Source organism: Procambarus clarkii, chromosome 61 (genome assembly GCF_040958095.1).
Source record: "Procambarus clarkii isolate CNS0578487 chromosome 61, FALCON_Pclarkii_2.0, whole genome shotgun sequence".
In the NCBI taxonomy this organism is placed as follows: Eukaryota; Metazoa; Arthropoda; class Malacostraca; order Decapoda; family Cambaridae; genus Procambarus; species Procambarus clarkii.
The window spans coordinates 15,036,741-15,056,206 of record NC_091210.1 but is presented as its reverse complement, the minus strand read 5'-3'; the positions used below and the strand labels follow the sequence as shown (position 1 = coordinate 15,056,206).

At 46.8% G+C, this 19,466-nt stretch overlaps 1 protein-coding gene across 1 annotated transcript; it reads right to left on the bottom strand.

Moving 5' to 3' along the window:
• Positions 1-2,117: 2,117 nt before the first annotated feature.
• LOC123774313 (uncharacterized) lies at positions 2,118-9,974 on the bottom strand. The gene is made up of 2 exons (XM_045768463.2): positions 9,798-9,974; positions 2,118-4,385 (listed from the first exon to the last, which is right to left on the bottom strand). Exons 1-2 carry the CDS (start codon positions 9,910-9,912, stop codon positions 2,461-2,463), a joined length of 2,040 nt encoding a protein of 679 aa, XP_045624419.2. The 5' UTR covers positions 9,913-9,974; the 3' UTR covers positions 2,118-2,460.
• Positions 9,975-19,466: the final 9,492 nt, after the last annotated feature.

Here is a 19,466-nt window from a genome sequence, read left to right as displayed (position 1 = left end):
AGGATGTAGAATACCCGCGGAGGAATCCGGCGGCTGTAACAAGTATATAGGACTCCCACTGAGGCACAACATACTAGAATTATATCAAAGGAAAGCAGATATCCATAGATGCGATGCCTTCTACAATATTCAGAGTGCAGGATATCAACAGCTCTCAGATATGCTTTCATTGTCGTCAGGATCAAGGATATCCAAAAGAATAATTGAGGCTCCCTCTAGTGGATATCTAACATCCTAATTCAGGCAGGACTCTCTCCAGTGGACATCCAACATCCTGTTTCAGGCAGGACTCTCTCCAGTGGACGTCCAACTTCCTGATTCAGGCAGGACTCTCTCCAGTGGATATGGAATATCCTGATTCAACCAGGACTTTCCCCAGTGGATATCCAACAGCCTGATTCTGTCAGGACTTTCTTCAGTGGATTCTGAAAATCCTGATTCAGGCAGGACTCTCCAGTGGATATACAACATCCTGATTCAGGCAGGACTTACTCTAGTGGATATCCAACATCCTGATGACATTGTAGACAGAGAAATTTTCTACACAGTGATTGTAGGCTGTTATAGGCTTGAAGATATGAAAACAGTGTCTACATAAATGACGAAGAAATAAATTCATAATTTTTTAATATCCATTTATTATTAGGCTCATTATAATTATTAATACTTGCTCATCAACTCATTTTTCTTAATAATATGTTGAGAAAACATGATGATATGTTTGATATTTGAATTGGCTGTATCTCGGTAAATATATGTGTAAAAGGCTTAATTTTGCAAATTAGCAAAGAAAGAGTTAACAGAAAAAAACGTCCAGAGGTGCGGTAATTCTAATGGTAGCATTTTGAAAACGATTCTATGGCTGGTTTTGATTTTGAGTTTTGAGAAAAATGACGATTTCGCCGAGGTGGCGATTTTTCCGTGGCAGCTCCGCTTTGCGCCATCTTGACCGCCACACAGCTCAGTGGTCAGTTAAATCAGTAAATAATTGTCAAAAGATGGCGCAAAGCGGAGCTGCCACGGAAAAATCGCCACCTCGGCGAAATCGTCATTTTTCGCAAAACTCAAAATCAAAACCAGCCATAGAATCGTTTTCAAAATGCTACCATTAGAATTACCGCACTTCTGGACGTTTCTTTCTGTTAACTCTTTCTTTGCTAATTTGCAAAATTAAGCCTTTTACACATATATTTACCGAGATACAGCCAATTCAAATATCAAAGGCGTTCCGCGAGCGCTTTTTTATGGGTTCGTATCCTGGCCGGGGAGGATTGACTGGGCGCAAATCCTTAACTGTAGCCTCTGTTTAACTCAACAGTAAAATGTGTACTTGGTTGTAACAACGATTCTTCGCGGTGGGGATCGTATTCCAGGGACCTGCCCGAAACGCTACGCGTACTAGTGGCTCTTCAAGGTGGTTTAGTTTAGTTCATTTATTATGCACCCCATACCCATCTTGTGGGCGGTAGTGGAAAGGGTTACAGAGGCACATAATGGGCTCTGGGACTGAACCCCACAATTCATTTAGCTAAGCAAGTTACAATCTTGATGAGCTAGTTACAAACTTTAATACAAGTCGTCACATCAACAATGGGTTCGAGATCGACCTCAAGTACAGGTTCTAAATTAAGTAACAAGAATGTAACAACTCTTGTATATATCTCAAAATGTTGCTTTATCCGAAAATTCGGTTTAATGCTACACTTTCACAAGCTTTAGGTTCTTTCTTCCTCTTCATACAAACACTTCAGCATTGTAATACTAATACTATTTTTTTTAGTAACTGCCTCAAGAATGAAATTAAAATTCATCAAGTTATATTGGCTGTGATCTTTATTTAGTTCAACAATCCATCTTGCCTCAAATTCTAAGTTTATCTGTTATCCTCGTAGGAGGTTAGGTTAAGTTAAGGTTTAGTTTTTAGTATGTACTCTTTGTATTTTAAACCAATTATTTATAATATAATAAAGTTATACCTTGAAGTAGACTATTATTGGAACTGTAACATGTTTTCAGACCATCACAAATCTTGAAATAACTATCCAGGTGGTTTAACGGGATGGTTTGTGCCTCATGGTAATGTATTTGCCCTGAGGGTGGGATAAGTAAAAACACCATTTGTTTACACAGAGTTTAATGAGATAATATCTGTATAGGACGTAATATCATGTCAGAGATACAAAGAAAACCTGCTTTAAATATCTTCCATTTTCTCTCATCAGTGCAGGGGTAACTAGTACAAATATTACGGAAGTCGCGGCCGCGATAAGAGAGTCGGCCAACACAGAAGTAGATATTATTTAGACTGAGTTACAGATAAGAGAAGTGATTATAATTTAATCCAAAACTCTGTGGCCTTGGCCAGATATGGGATGAGTGATGGAGGAGGCGTCCTCGGGAAGGTTATGGGTGATGGAGGGAGTAATGCTTAGTGGGCACAGAAGGGATGGAAATGGGGCCTCATCGTCGTTTCCTCACGGTGTGAAAGTCTCCAAGTCCTTCCGTGTCGTCGCTCAGGGATCTCTTGAAGAGTGGTCGATGATTGTCGTCTTCGAGGTCGTCCTCCTGGTGCACGCTTCGTCGTCTTCGGCCTTCGATATCGCTTTCAATGGGAGGTTTAGATTCCACTTGCAGAAGCTCGCTTTCCTCCAAATTCCTTTTCATGCGTAACTCTTCCTCCTCACCCTCCGGGAGCTGCTGTTTCATCTCCGGATTGTTTCTTATTGTGTCAGAGTCACTGAAACCATCGTCGAATGTATCACTGTCCTTGTTAGGACGACGCTTGTTCATTCCCATATCTTTGTTGACATCAACTTCACGCTTTCTTCTCATGGTCATCTCCATCTCATTATCTTCAGGCGTTTGGGAGTTCTCCTCTGAATCATTTTTCTTGATCGTGTTAAAATCTGCGAGATCTCCTATAACTGCGCCGCCATCAGATTCAATCGATTCCATTCCTGTTCTTTTTTTCATTGTTGAAAAATCCCCAAACCCCTGACTGAAAGTGTCTCCATGGAAGCCACTTGCCCCCATGCCTAGTCTCCGCTTTTTCATAGTCGAAAAGTCTCCAAAGCCTTGGCTGAAGGTGTCTCCATGAAAGCCACTAGCACCCATTCCCAGTCTCCTTTTCTTCATCGTTGAGAAATCTCCAAATCCTTGACTAAAGGTGTCCCCATGGAAGCCACTCGCCCCCATTCCTAAGCGACGCTTCTTCATGGTGGAGAAGTCGCCGAAGCCTTGACTAAAAGTGTCCCCATGGAAGCCACTTGCACCCATTCCCAAGCGACGCTTTTTCATAGTAGAGAAATCACCAAATCCTTGACTAAAGGTGTCCCCATGGAAGCCACTTGCCCCCATTCCCAAGCGACGCTTTTTCATAGTAGAAAAATCTCCAAAGCCCTGACTAAAGGTGTCCCCATGGAAGCCACTCGCCCCCATTCCTAAGCGACGCTTCTTCATGGTGGAGAAGTCGCCGAAGCCTTGACTAAATGTGTCCCCATGGAAGCCACTTGCACCCATTCCCAAGCGACGCTTCTTCATGGTAGAGAAGTCACCGAAACCTCCTGAGAAAGTGTCGCCATGGAAGCCACTCGAGGTCATCTCTTGGCGTCTCTTCTCAGGAGTTGACACTTCTGAAGATTCCACTTCTCTCTTGCCTCGCTTCACGGGAGAGAAATCTCCGAAGTTGTGAGTAAAGATGCCCTCATGAAAGCCCTGAGCCCCCATATCGTTTGGCGCTCTCTTCCAGTCGTTGGAAGCCAGGGACAAAAGGTAGGGGTTGATCGAGCGTTTGTAACTGTGCATAAAGTGCTGAGGGATGTACACGTCCAGGTAGGGATCGTGTTTCTTCATACTCTCACCGAAGAAGTGCTGTGGGTAATAAGAATCTGTGTACTCGTCTCTCTTCTTTGGTTCGATTGCGAGGTCCGATTCATAATAGTTTCCTTCGCTCTCGCTGCTCCTCTTAACTGTCTTTTTAGCGAAGGGGGAGTATGGGTCGTAGCCAAAGCTGTGCATGTATGGATCGTAGCCATCGTCCCTCTTAGCCCAAGCCATCATAGGGTCATACCCGATACTCTGCATATACGAGTCGAACCCGTTCCTCTTAGCTTCTCTTTTTCCCCAAGCCATTGTGGGGTCGTAACCGATGGTTTGCATGTAGGTTTCAAACCCAGGATCGTAACCGTTCTTCTTAGACCACGCTGTAATTGGATCGTATCCAATGGCGGTCATATAGCCGTCGTGGTCGTCGGTAGAGCGCTTGACTACGGCTTTAGAGAGACCGACGTCCGTCAGGATAACGGAATTCGGCAATGATAGTGGTGCTGTCTTCTTGAGACCCTCTGGGAAGACGCTAGGGAAGATGACTCCTTCTGAAGTCGCATCTGAGGAATAGTGCCGGCATTAGACACGTTTGAGAGGTACAGTAACGTCAGCATAAATGAGAATTATATATGTTGAACAAACCATACACTAGAAGGTGAAGGGACGACGACGTTTCGGTCCGTCCTGGACCATTCTCAAGTCGATTATGACTTGAGAATGGTCCAGGACGGACCGAAACGTCGTCGTCCCTTCAACTTCTAGTGTGTGGTCTGGTCAACATACTTTAGCACTATTTACTTAAACACTATTTACTTATAACATGAAATTTGTTTCAAATAACTCAAAAAGGCTTTTTAAGTTACATTTCTAGCTTCATTTCAAGGAAATCAGACAATTATAAATATTTTTTTTAGTTATTCAAGTTGTTGAAGATTTCGCCAAAAAAGGGTTGACAGGAATGGAGATTTGCAAACATTTATTTTTTTTGCTATGAAACATAAATTATAATCAAATTAATTAAATACAAACTCGAGAAAATTATATAGGAAGTAATTTATGTAATGAAGGGGATATTGTTCAAGATTTACGAGTGCGGGAAAATTCATATTTCAAAACCAACATTTTTAGCTCTTTCTTGAAAATCTCTCTAATTTTTCATCCAATTTTGAAGAAATATTAACCTTATATACAAATTAACAAGCTTTATAAAGTTAGCAAGTCTGAAAAAACACAGAGAGAGAAGCCTCGTAGATACACCTATGATATATTCGTGTGTGAAAGACCTCCAGGAATTGTTACGAATAGAGGAAGTGTTTACCCAACACCTGGTGCTCAACTTTTCTCATGAACGAGACGTCGACGGTACACTATCTTTTCTCGATGTCTAAGGGAGAACCACTTATGTTCACACCTGTCCACTTCCTGTTTAGACCTGTCCACTTATGTTTAGACCTGTCCACTTGTGTTTACACCTGTCCACTTGTGTTTAGACCTGTCCACTTATGTTTAGACCTGTCCACTTATGTTTAGACCTGTCCACTTATGTTTAGACCTGTCCACTTATGTTTAGACCTGTCCACTTATGTTTAGACCTGTCCACTTGTGTTTAGACCTGTCCACTTATGTTTAGACCTGTCCACTTGTGTTTAGACCTGTCCACTTATGTTTACACCTGTCCACTTATGTTTAGACCTGTCCACTTATGTTTACACCTGTCCACTTATGTTTACACCTGTCCACTTATGTTTACACAATACTTTACTGACCGACCAATAAGTATACTTTAGTTCTGAACATTGTCAAAGACTGAGGTCCAGAGGTACATGTCAGCCCATTTTTCATGTTAAAAATAGATTCTATAAAATACACAAGACTCTAAATTGTTTGTTGGGGAGTCGGGGAATTGTTATTCAACAACAACTGTAATAATAACCTTTCGTCTCACTGAGTTAGCAAACTGTTTCTGTTCATGTGTGGCATCGTGTATTTTCTTTACCAAAAGCATGATAAAAAACATATGCGCGTTTTCTGTTCCCTTGACCGGCACGGCAGCGGTAGTGTTACTTGTATATAAACATATTATTGTGTATATATTTTGCTGGGAGACAGAAAAATGACCATTCTTGCGAATTAGGGAGAAGCGATGGATCCCGCATGGCTTGCTGGGCGAGGCAGCAGAACACACACACCATGTAACTGAATTGCAAGGGATATGTTTGGGCCCTTGCGGAGGGAGGAGCTCATGGCCCCAGGGCCCAGGGGCCTTCCCTCAGGGCCCCTAGGGGGCCCTTCCAAGTTACTCTGGAGGATTACTATCCCTGCCGCTCCTGTGGGGGGTCACTAATGTATTATGCCTCGCCTTCCACATATTTCTTTACCAGTCTTTTCTACCTCTTTCCTCTCTGTGCTGTCTCAGTATTTATATTACATTGGGAACAAACAGAAATGTCATATTTCAGCTAGTGTGTATCTTTACCTAAAATATAAATATCTAAATATTGTGAAAACATTTGAGACTTCTACTGGAACATCTTCAGTGGGAAAATGACCAAACTGCTTCAATTCCAGGTGATGTCTGAGGACACCAGGTTGTTAGGTGGTTGCAGTCACCGGGAGAGAACTGTGCAACAGTGTGTGCAACAGAAGGTAGAGGAAATAAAATGGCAACAAGCAGAAAAACCTTCATAAATAAGGAGGCAGAAAGAGTAGAGAGGACAGGCGAGGCTTCACATACCTGGACACCTGTAATAACAGTCCAGTGTGTGGACACCAGTGTCTGGACACTGGTGTCTGGACACTGGTGTCTGGACACTGGTGTCTGGACACTGGTGTCTGGACACTGGTGTCTGGACACTGGTGTCTGGACACTGGTGTCTGGACACTGGTGTCTGGACACTGGTGTCTGGACACTGGTGTCTGGACACTGGTGTCTGGACACTGGTGTCTGGACACTGGTGTCTGGACACTGGTGTCTGGACACTGGTGTGTGGACACTGGTGTCTGGACACTGGTGTCTGGACACTGGTGTGTGGACACTGGTGTGTGGACACTGGTGTGTGGACACCAGTGTCTGGACACTGGTGTGTGGACACCAGTGTCTGGACACTGGTGTGTGGACACTGGTGTCCACACACCATTGTCTGGACACTGGTGTCTGGACACTGGTGTCTGGACACCAGTGTCTGGACACTGGTGTCCACACACCATTGTCTGGACACTGGTGTCTGGACACTGGTGTCTGGACACTGGTGTGTGGACACTGGTGTGTGGACACTGGTGTGTGGACACTGGTGTCTGGACACTGGTGTCTGGACACTGGTGTCTGGACACTGGTGTCTGGACACTGGTGTCTGGACACTGGTGTGTGGACACTGGTGTGTGGACACTGGTGTGTGGACACTGGTGTGTGGACACTGGTGTCTGGACACTGGTGTCTGGACACTGGTGTCTGGACACTGGTGTCTGGACACTGGTGTCTGGACACTGGTGTCTGGACACTGGTGTCTGGACACTGGTGTCTGGACACTGGTGTCTGGACACTGGTGTCTGGACACTGGTGTCTGGACACTGGTGTCTGGACACTGGTGTCTGGACACTGGTGTCTGGACACTGGTGTGTGGACACTGGTGTCTGGACACTGGTGTCTGGACACTGGTGTCTGGACACTGGTGTCTGGACACTGGTGTGTGGACACTGGTGTCTGGACACTGGTGTGTGGACACTGGTGTGTGGACACTGGTGTGTGGACACCAGTGTCTGGACACTGGTGTGTGGACACCAGTGTCTGGACACTGGTGTGTGGACACTGGTGTCCACACACCATTGTCTGGACACTGGTGTCTGGACACTGGTGTCCACACACCATTGTGTGGACACTGGTGTGTGGACACTGGTGTCTGGACACTGGTGTCTGGACACTGGTGTCTGGACACTGGTGTCTGGACACTGGTGTCTGGACACTGGTGTCTGGACACTGGTGTCTGGACACTGGTGTCTGGACACTGGTGTCTGGACACTGGTGTCTGGACACTGGTGTCTGGACACTGGTGTCTGGACACTGGTGTCTGGACACTGGTGTCTGGACACTGGTGTCTGGACACTGGTGTCTGGACACTGGTGTGTGGACACTGGTGTCTGGACACTGGTGTCTGGACACTGATGTCTGGACACTGATGTCTGGACACTGATGTCTGGACACTGATGTCTGGACACTGATGTCTGGACACTGGTGTCTGGACACTGTACAATATACATAATTTATGTATATGAAATGCGAGGTGTTGCTCTGGTGACGGATGTCCTATCTTCACGAAGGAGCCGGTCGACCGAGCGGACAGCACACTGGACTTGTGATCCTGTGGTCCTGGGCTTGATCCCGGGCGCCGGCGAGAAACAATGGGCAGAGTTTCACCCTATGCCCCTGTTACCTAGCAGTAAAATAGGTACCTGGGTGTTAGTCAGCTGTCACGGGCTGTTTCCTGGAGGTGGAGGCCTGGTCGAGGACCGGGCCGCGGGGACACTAAAGCCCCGAAATCATCTCAAGATAACCTATCACTGGCTACTGTGTAAGCAAGTCAGAAATGCATTTCACCTTTGTAAAAACAAACTAATGCCACTATGTACAAGATTACCTAATCACTGGTTATGTAGGACAGACATAAGTCTGTGTCTTTATGTATGTAGGATAGATTAGCATTTTAAAAGCAGTACAATCATCTTCTGTGGTTGTTCAATAAATCACCGAACTATATGTTTAACAGATCTATAACTCTGTCCATGGAGGACGGAAGAATATATATATATATATATATATATATATATATATATATATATATATATATATATATATATATATATATATATATATATATATATATATATATATGCGAGGAGTCACAATAACGTGGCTGAAATATGTTGACCAGACCACACACTAGAAAGTGAAGGACGACGACGTTTCGGTCCGTCCTGGACCATTCTCAAGTCGATTGGGTGGTCGACTCCATTCTCACACAATCGACTTGAGAATAGTCCAGGACGGACCGAAACGTCGTCGTCCCTTCACTTTCTAATGTGTAGTTTTGGTAAACAAAATGTATATATGTTGGTTAGCATTGTAAATGTGTGGCCACGTCTGTGGTGTAAACGAACATCACAGGAAAGTGATGTCTAGCTCTCTATACCCCGCTTGCTGGACTTGTTGTATAGCTGCGTTAAAACTTCACTATTCTATCACTATCGGTGTCGAACCTTTCCTTAAAGCTGTGGATGGAGGACCCCAATGTTTGCTATCCTCGGACTGCACATAATGTGAGCACATCACCAATGCTACGATAGCCATCATGTGACGTCGCTGAATTTTTTTACAAAAGATTGAAGTTAGTGATCTTGGTGTGTGTGTGTGTGTGTGTGTGTGTGTGTGTGTGTGTGTGTGTGTGTGTGTGTGTGTGTGTGTGTACTCACCTAGTTGTGTTTGCGGGGGTTGAGCTCTGGCTCTTTGGTCCCGCCTCTCAACTGTCAATCAACAGGTGTACAGGTTCCTGAGCCTATTGGGCTCTATCATATCTACACTTGAAACTGTGTATGGAGTCAGCCTCCACCACATCACTGCCTAATGCATTCCATTTGTCAACCACTCTGACTCTAAAAAAGTTCTTTCTAATATCTCTGTGGCTCATTTGGGCACTCAGTTTCCACCTGTGTCCCCTTGTGCTTGTTCCCCTTGTGTTAAACAGCCTGTCTTTATCTACCCTATCAATTCCCTTCAGAATCTTGAATGTGGTGATCATGTCCCCCCTAACTCTTCTGTCTGTGTGTGTGTGTGATAACATGAGTAAGATTATGGGTAGAAAGAGTGTGTTGGTGGCTCTATATATTCCTGGGGACCGCCTGAGGCCAGTGAGTTCTGGTCAGCCCGCCATGTGTGAACTCCCACAAGTGGGAACATGACACAGTGAGTACTCTGGACTCACCATCATGACTGGTGATGCGGGGATTAACTCTTGGTGACTGGCTGACTGGTGTGTGACTGCCTTCGTTGCTGGGCGTGGGGTGTGGGTGGACATTTGGGGCGGAAGAGACGCCCATCAGCACGCTCGCGTTTATCACCAACGCCCACGCCACCAAAGTCTGTGGGCGAAGAGTAGAGTTAACATCTGTGGACCGTTAAGGAGCAAAATGAGACGTACTACTGGAGAGAATGAGGTGATTAAGACTGGGTGTTAGTCAGCTGTCACGGGTTGCTTCCTGAGGGTGGAGGCCTGGTCGAGGACCGGGCCGCGGGGACACTAAAGCCTCGAAATCATTTCAAGATAACCTCAAGATGGTGGTCCTGGGTACCACCTGGAACCATGGTACCTGGGTGTTAGTCAGCTGTCACGGGCTGCTTCCTGGGGGTGGAGGCCTGGTCGAGGACCGGGCCGCGGGGACACTAAAGCCTCGAAATCATCTCAAGATAACCTCAAGATGGTGGTCCTGGGCACCACCTGGAACCATGGTACCTGGGTGTTAGACAGCTGTCACGGGCTGCTTCCTGGGGGTGGAGGCCTGGTCGAGGACCGGGCCGCGGGGACACTAAAGCCCCAAAATCATCTCAAGATAACCTCAAGATAACCTATACCACACTACCTTACTGACCAACCAGCAAGTATACTGAATACGGTTCAGGGCTAAGGTAAACCCACAGTGTACCGAGAGGTATTCCTCACGGAGCCTATATCCCCAATGAGGCTTGTGTTTCGCTAGACAGACAGACATCTATGAGTGACTACCGACCTCACACCAGTATCCACGTATTTTATTTATTTATCTAAGCCATTCTCAACCACCAAGACTTACTAACATGTTTTCATTGACATAGGATCAAACTAGCTGTGCTAAAGAGAGGTAATTTAGAGTGTAATTGTAATACAGGGTGGTAATGACCTAGATAATTACATGCAAGAGTGTGTAATTAGGTGGTCATAGCAGAGATAATTGACATAATTGAGAGAGAAATGTAAATTAGGGCCAGAAATGTGTTTACTCTATATATTCAATTTCTGAACTTCTTAAACAACAAGTCAAGCTTAAACAACAGGTCAAACTTAACAGGTCAAGCTTGAACAACAGGTCAAGCTTGAACAACAGGTCTAGCTTAAACAACAGGTCAAACTGAAACAACAGGTCAAACTTGAACAACAGGTCTAGCTTGAACAACAGGTCTAGCTTGAACAACAGGTCAAACTTAACAGGTCAAGCTTAAACAACAGGTCAAGCTTAAACAACAGGTCAAACTTAACAGGTCAAGCTTGAACAACAGGTCAAGCTTAAACAACAGGTCAAACTTAACAGGTCAAGCTTGAACAACAGGTCAAACTTAACAGGTCAAGCTTGAACAACAGGTCAAGCTGAAACAACAGCTCAAGCTGAAACAACAGGTCAAGCTTAAACAACAGGTCAAACTTGAACAACAGGTCAAACTTGAACAACAGGTCTAGCTTAAACAACAGGTCAAGCTTAAACAACAGGTCAAGCTTAAACAACAGGTCAAACTTGAACAACAGGTCAAGCTTAAACAACAGGTCAAGCTTAAACAACAGGTCAAACTTGAACAACAGGTCAAGCTTAAACAACAGGTCAAGCTTAAACAACAGGTCAAGCTTAAACAACAGGTCAAGCTTAAACAACAGGTCAAACTTGAACAACAGGTCTAGCTTAAACAACAGGTCAAGCTTAAACAACAGGTCAAGCTTAAACAACAGGTCAAACTTGAACAACAGGTCAAGCTTAAACAACAGGTCAAGCTTAAACAACAGGTCAAGCTTAAACAACAGGTCAAGCTTAAACAACAGGTCAAGCTTGAACAACAGGTCAAGCTTAAACAACAGGTCAAACTTGAACAACAGGTCTAGCTTAAACAACAGGTCAAGCTTAAACAACAGGTCAAACTTGAACAACAGGTCAAGCTTAAACAACAGGTCAAACTTGAACAACAGGTCAAGCTTAAACAACAGGTCAAACTTGAACAACAGGTCAAGCTTAAACAACAGGTCAAGCTTAAACAACAGGTCAAGCTTAAACAACAGGTCAAACTTGAACAACAGGTCAAGCTTAAACAACAGGTCAAACTTGAACAACAGGTCTAGCTTAAACAACAGGTCAAGCTTAAACAACAGGTCAAACTTGAACAACAGGTCAAGCTTAAACAACAGGTCAAACTTGAACAACAGGTCAAACTTGAACAACAGGTCAAGCTTAAACAACAGGTCAAACTTGAACAACAGGTCAAGCTTAAACAACAGGTCAAGCTTAAACAACAGGTCTAGCTTAAACAACAGGTCAAACTTGAACAACAGGTCAAGCTTGAACAACAGGTCAACAACAGGTCAAGCTTAAACAACAGGTAAGTTTCCGTGCCAAGGATCGTTGGCCGGTCCTCTGGGAGTCTAATCACCATATCTGTCATTAGTCCATCTTGTCGCCTGGGAACTCTTATCCTTGACAAGTTGTGAACCTGTTTCGTAAGTCTTGCTCTTGGAATACAGACTTAAACATCGTAAACTTATTAATTACTCGAGCCTTCCTGAGGGCTGCGTCCCTAAAGACTCGTCCAATCCGTTAAGAATACGACGTATTATTAGTCAATTAAAATTCTATGATATATACGTTTTCTATGCATGAGTAATTGGTAGGTTAGGAGGGTTGTTTGGGTTAGGAGGATTGTGGCTAGGGAGACGTTGCTTGTCAACTGTAGCAACGAGTCATTAGAGGTTAACGATGTTCACAGGTAATGTTCAGTCTATTAATAATAGACTTGCTGTCTATTACAACCATTCCACGTCCTTACCAGTCCCGTGTACCACTACACACCCCCTTAATCACCCCTTAACTACCCATTAACCACCCCTTAACCACCCATTAACCACCCATTAATCACCCCTTAACCACCCATTAATCACCCCTTAACCACCCATTAACTACCCATTAACCACCCATTAATCACCTATTAACCACCCATTAATCACCCCTTAACTACCCCTTAACCACCCATTAACCACCCATTAATCACCCCTTAACCACCCATTAACCACCCCTTAACCACCCCTTAACTATCCATTAACCACCCATTAATCACCCCTTAACCACCCATTAACCACCCCTTAACCACCCATTAATCACCCCTTAACCACCCCTTAACCACCCCTTAACTACCCATTAACCACCCATTAATCACCCCTTAACCACCCTTAGCCTCCTCGCCGAATACTACAAGAGGCGGAGTCAAGACAGAAAAAGAACCAATAAGGATCAATCGCGTCCAGAAGTGGGCGTGGCACCACTGGTGGGGGGCGTGGCACCACTGGTGAGGGGCGTGGCACCATTGGTGGGGGTGTGGCACCACTGGTGAGGGGCGTGGCACCATTGGTGGGGGGCGTGGCACCATTGGTGGGGGTGTGGCACCACTGGTGAGGGGCGTGGCACCATTGGTGAGGGGCGTGGCACCATTGGTGGGGGCGTGGCGTCACCTGCGACATCACAGGAAGGGGCGACACCTGGCGGCTGCGTCACCAAATAACACCTGCTGTGATTGAACAGTAATTAGGTGAGCTAACAGGTGATTAAATCTTAAACTCGATTAATATTGCGTCACTCAAGCGTTGAGTGTGTGTGTGTGTGTGTGTGTGTGTGTGTGTGTGTGTGTGTGTTTGAGGGACGGGGACCGTCTGTGTGTATGTGAGTCGTATATATTGTTTTTCCTGCATAAATATATTACCTCGTGCAGCTGTTTGGACCTTTAAACCAAACATTTGTCAGCCTCACACACACAGAAGCGAGGGTGAGCGCTCACATCTGTTTGTCTGCATGTTTGGTTTTGTGTGTGTGTCGTAAGTCTGGCAGGGTATGATCGTGGTGTGTGTGTGTGTGTGTGTGTGTGTGTGTGTGTGTGTGTGTGTGTGTGTGTGTGTGTGTGTGTGTGCAGTCGCATGAGCGTGAATATTTGTATGAGTGAGTGATGGTGCGGTCGGAGGTGACGTGAAGCAATGGCCAGACCCCAGTTCGAGCCCCCGCAGTGTGACGAATGAGCGAAAGAGAAATATGGGAAGCAAGAGAAGGAGAGAAGAGGAGGTGAAGGGAGAGAAAGGGATAGAAAGAAAGAGAAATAAAAGAAGGGTCTGGAAACGAAGAGGGAAATTAAATAGGATGTGTAAGGGGTAGGAAGTAGGAGACGAGAATGAGAATTAGGAGTAGCAGGAGGAGGAAGAGAAAGAAGGAATATGTCAACTTCAAGATGACAATAATGACATAAATGAAAAACTTATGAACAATAAGATTTATCAAGCCACTTTCTGTACCCTCCCCCACCCTCTCTATCCCTTATGGATCTTCTTGAGGTTATCTTGAGATGATTTCGGGGCTTTAGTGTCCCCGCGGCCCGGTCCTCGATCAGGCCTCCACCCCCAGGAAGCAGCCCGTGACAGCTGACTAACACCCAGGTACCTATTGGGTGTATGGAAGCTTTGAACCAAAGACGCATGCTGGAAAGAAGTCATGAAATAACAGCCATCGAAGGTATTATAAATAAATCCCAAATGGGAATCACAGGGAGGCGCGAGAAGGAATGGGAATGCACTTCCAGGTGGAAAATGTAAGCCATAGACTAGGATGGGTATTTGAGAGGGGCGTCGTGATGGTATTAGTCCCTCTTCTGTCCTCTCTTGTAAGGTCACTCCCTCTCCAGTCCCTTCACCCTACAGTCCGTCCACCCTACAGTCCCTCCAACAGTCCACACTCGAGTCTCTACTTCAGTCCACCAACATAAACGTTGGAATATCCGATACTACGAACATAAAGTTGGAATATCCGATACTTCGAACATAAAGTTGGAATATCCGATACTACGAACATAAAGTTGGAATATCCGATACTACGAACATAAAGTTGGAATATCCGATACTACGAACATAAAGTTGGAATATCCGATACTACGAATATAAAGTTGGAATATCCGTTACAACGAACATTAAGTTGGAATATCCGATACTACGAACATGAACGTTGGAATATCCGATACTACGAACATGAACGTTGGAATATCCGATACTACGAACATGAACGTTGGAATATCCGATACTACGAACATAAAGTTGGAATATCCGATACTACGAACATAAACTTATTAAAACCCATAATTAACAACAAGTTTTAACATTCATAATTGAAAAGGAGAAAGAGTGAGTGAAGTATATTGAGCAATCGCATTAACACTGTGTCTCGGTGCCAATTACAGTCCAGAACATAACGAGGCAGTTAAGTAGCGGCAATTAGCGAGTTTTGCGACTGACTGGGGAGACGGGACCAATCGGATTAGAAGTCTTAACAATGCCTTTAAGTCTGTGACTGTTTAGGGCCGCGTGTGGGTGTGTTCTCTCTTAAACGTACTTATGTAAATGTGCTTGGGCTCTAGCTCCCGGGACCCAGCTTACTATGTTCCATTGTTCTACTCTTACTTTTATTGAACATGTCACCTTGTTCTTCCCTGCCTTATTGCTGAACCTGTCCGCTTGTTCTTCCCTGCCTTATACTGAACATGTTCCTCTTGTTCTATTCAGCTCTATACTGAATATGTTCTATAGTTCTCTCCAACCTTATACTGATCTTGTCCCCTTGTTCTACCCTGCCATACTGAACATACCACATATACTTCCCTGTCTTATAGTGAATATGTCCCCTGCCGCTGCCCAATACTCTCACTATGGCGGTGTCTGCCCATTCTCTCCCCTATAAGAGAGTGGTTGGAGGGGGAGACAGAGAGTGAGACTGAGAGCGAGAGTGAGAGTTTTATATCTTCTACTGCTCCCAACACCTGTTGTTTCTCATGCTGGCTCTCTACTACCACCACCTTCCCACCCTGCACCCACTCTGCCAGCACCACACTACACCCCCACTCTGCCAACACTATCAACACTACTCCCTCCACTTCTTCACCCTTCTCCCTCTCTGTTACTAACGTCTCGCCCTTCTCTTTCTCTCTCACTCTCTCCCTCCCTCCCTCCCTCTCCCTCTTCCTCTCTGTTACTAACGTCTCGCCCTTCTCTTTCTCTCTCACTCTCCCTCCCTCCCTCCCTCTTTCTCTCCCTCTCCCTCTCTATTACTCGAGCTCCACGCTGCTAACACAACATTAAACATTCATCTAAGTGTATTTAACAAAACTCAGTCATATTTAAAACAATCATGTGTTGATTTTGAAAGCAAACTCTTCACAAATGAGATATTGTACGTAATGACCCTGCCAGTATTGACCCTCCCTGCCAGTATTGACCCTCCCTGCCAGTATTGACCTTCCCTGCCAGTATTGACCCTCCCTGCCAGTATTGACCTTCCCTGCCAGTATTGACCCTCCCTGCCAGTATTGACCCTCCCTGCCAGTATTGACCTTCCCTGCCAGTATTGACCTTCCCCTGCCAGTATTGACCTTCCCTGCCAGTATTGACCTTCCCTGCCAGTATTGACCCTCCCTGCCAGTATTGACCCTCCCTGCCAGTATTGACCCTGCCAGTATTGACCCTCCCTGCTAGTATTGACCCTCCCTGCCAGTATTGACCCTCCCTGCCAGTATTGACCCTCCCTGCTAGTATTGACCCTCCCTGCCAGTATTGACCCTCCCTGCCAGTATTGACCCTCCCTGCTAGTATTGACCTTCCCTGCCAGTATTGACCCTCCCTGCCAGTATTGACCTTCCCTGCCAGTATTGACCCTCCCTGCCAGTATTGACCCTCCCTGCCAGTATTGACCTTCCCTGCCAGTATTGACCTTCCCCTGCCAGTATTGACCTTCCCTGCCAGTATTGACCTTCCCTGCCAGTATTGACCCTCCCTGCCAGTATTGACCCTCCCTGCCAGTATTGACCCTGCCAGTATTGACCCTCCCTGCTAGTATTGACCCTCCCAGCCAGTATTGACCCTCCCTGCCAGTATTGACCCTCCCTGCTAGTATTGACCCTCCCTGCCAGTATTGACCCCTCCCTGCCAGTATTGACCTTCCCTGCCAGTATTGACCCTCCCTGCCAGTATTGACTCTCCCTGCCAGTATTGACCCACCCTGCCAGTATTGACCTTCCCTGCCAGTATTGACCCTCCCTGCCAGTATTGACCCCTCCCTGCCAGTATTGACCTTCCCTGCCAGTATTGACCCTCCCTGCCAGTATTGACCCTCCCTGCTAGTATTGACCCTCCCTGCCAGTATTGACCCCTCCCTGCCAGTATTGACCTTCCCTGCCAGTATTGACCCTCCCTGCCAGTATTGACTCTCCCTGCCAGTATTGACCCACCCTGCCAGTATTGACCTTCCCTGCCAGTATTGACCTTCCCTGCCAGTATTGACCTTCCCTGCCAGTATTGACCTTCCCTGCCAGTATTGACCCACCCTGCCAGTATTGACCCTCCCTGCCAGTATTGACCTTCCCTGCCAGTATTGACCTTCCCCTGCCAGTATTGACCTTCCCTGCCAGTATTGACCCTCCCTGCCAGTATTGACCCTCCCTGCCAGTATTGACCTTCCCTGCCAGTATTGACCTTCCCCTGCCAGTATTGACCTTCCCTGCCAGTATTGACCTTCCCTGCCAGTATTGACCCTCCCTGCCAGTATTGACCCTCCCTGCCAGTATTGACCTCCCTGCCAGTATTGACCCTCCCTGCCAGTATTGACCCTCCCTGCCAGTATTGACCCTCCCTGCCAGTATTGACCCTCCCTGCCAGTATTGACCCTCCCTGCCAGTATTGACCCTCCCTGCCAGTATTGACCCTCCCTGCCAGTATTGACCTTCCCTGCCAGTATTGACCCTCCCTGCCAGTATTGACCCTCCCTGCCAGTATTGACCCTCCCTGCCAGTATTGACCCTCCCTGCCAGTATTGACCCTTCCCTGCCAGTATTGACCTTCCCTGCCAGTATTGACCTTCCCTGCCAGTATTGACCTTCCCTGCCAGTATTGACCCCCCTGCCAGTATTGACCCTTCCCTGCCAGTATTGACCCTGCCAGTATTGACCCATCCCTGCTAGTATTGACCTCCCTGCCAGTATTGACCCTCCCTGCCAGTATTGACCCTCCCTGCCAGTATTGACCCTCCCTGCCAGTATTGACCCTCCCTGCCAGTATTGACCTTCCCTGCCAGTATTGACCCTCCCTGCCAGTATTGACCCTCCCTGCCAGTATTGACCCACCCTGCCAGTATTGACCTTCCCTGCCAGTATTGACCCTCCCTGCCAGTATTGACCCCTCCCTGCCAGTATTGACCTTCCCTGCCAGTATTGACCCTCCCTGCCAGTATTGAACCCTCCCTGCTAGTATTGACCCTCCCTGCCAGTATTGACCCCTCCCTGCCAGTATTGACCTTCCCTGCCAGTATTGACCTTCCCTGCCAGTATTGACTCTCCCTGCCAGTATTGACCCACCCTGCCAGTATTGACCCTTCCCTGCCAGTATTGACCCTCCCTGCCAGTATTGACCTTCCCTGCCAGTATTGACCTTCCCTGCCAGTATTGACCCACCCTGCCAGTATTGACCTTCCCTGCCAGTATTGACCCCCTGCCAGTATTGACCTTCCCTGCCAGTATTGACCTTCCCTGCCAGTATTGACCCTCCCTGCCAGTATTGACCCTCCCTGCCAGTATTGACCTTCCCTGCCAGTATTGACCCTCCCTGCCAGTATTGACCCTTCCCTGCCAGTATTGACCTCACCTGCCAGTATTGACCCTACCCTGCCAGTATTGACCCTCCCTGCCAGTATTGACCATCCCTGCCAGTATTGACCCTGCCAGTATTGACCCACCCTGCCAGTATTGACCTTCCCTGCCAGTATTGACCTTCCCTGCCAGTATTGACCTTCCCTGCCAGTATTGACCTTCCCTGCCAGTATTGACCCACCCTGCCAGTATTGACCCTCCCTGCCAGTATTGACCCTCCCTGCCAGTATTGACCCTCCCTGCCAGTATTGACCTTCCCTGCCAGTATTGACCTTCCCTGCCAGTATTGACCCTCCCTGCTAGTATTGACCCTCCCTGCCAGTATTGACCTTCCCTGCCAGTATTGACCTTCCCTGCCAGTATTGACCTTCCCTGCCAGTATTGACCTTCCCTGCCAGTATTGACCTTCCCTGCCAGTATTGACCCACCCTGCCAGTATTGACCTTCCCTGCCAGTATTGACCTTCCCTGCCAGTATTGACCCTCCCTGCCAGTATTGACCCTCCCTGCCAGTATTGACCTTCCCTGCCAGTATTGACCTTCCCTGCCAGTATTGACCCTCCCTGCCAGTATTGACCCTCCCTGCCAGTATTGACCCTCCCTGCCAGTATTGACCTTCCCTGCCAGTATTGACCTTCCCTGCCAGTATTGACCCTCCCTGCTAGTATTGACCTTCCCTGCCAGTATTGACCTTCCCTGCCAGTATTGACCCACCCTGCCAGTATTGACCCTCCCTGCCAGTATTGACCTTCCCTGCCAGTATTGACCTTCCCTGCCAGTATTGACCTTCCCTGCCAGTATTGACCCACCCTGCCAGTATTGACCCTCCCTGCCAGTATTGACCCTCCCTGCCAGTATTGACCTTCCCTGCCAGTATTGACCTTCCCTGCCAGTATTGACCCACCCTGCCAGTATTGACC

What these genes read in the sequence shown, in the direction of transcription:
- LOC123774313 (XM_045768463.2), bottom strand. Translation starts at nt 9,912, where the DNA reads ATGGGCGTCTCTTCCGCCCCAAATGTCCACCCACACCCCACGCCCAGC. An exon ending in CCGCATCACCAGTCATGATG is followed by an intron (nt 4,386 to 9,797) that starts GTGAGTCCAGAG and finishes ACTATTCCTCAG; the next exon opens with ATGCGACTTCAGAAGGAGTC.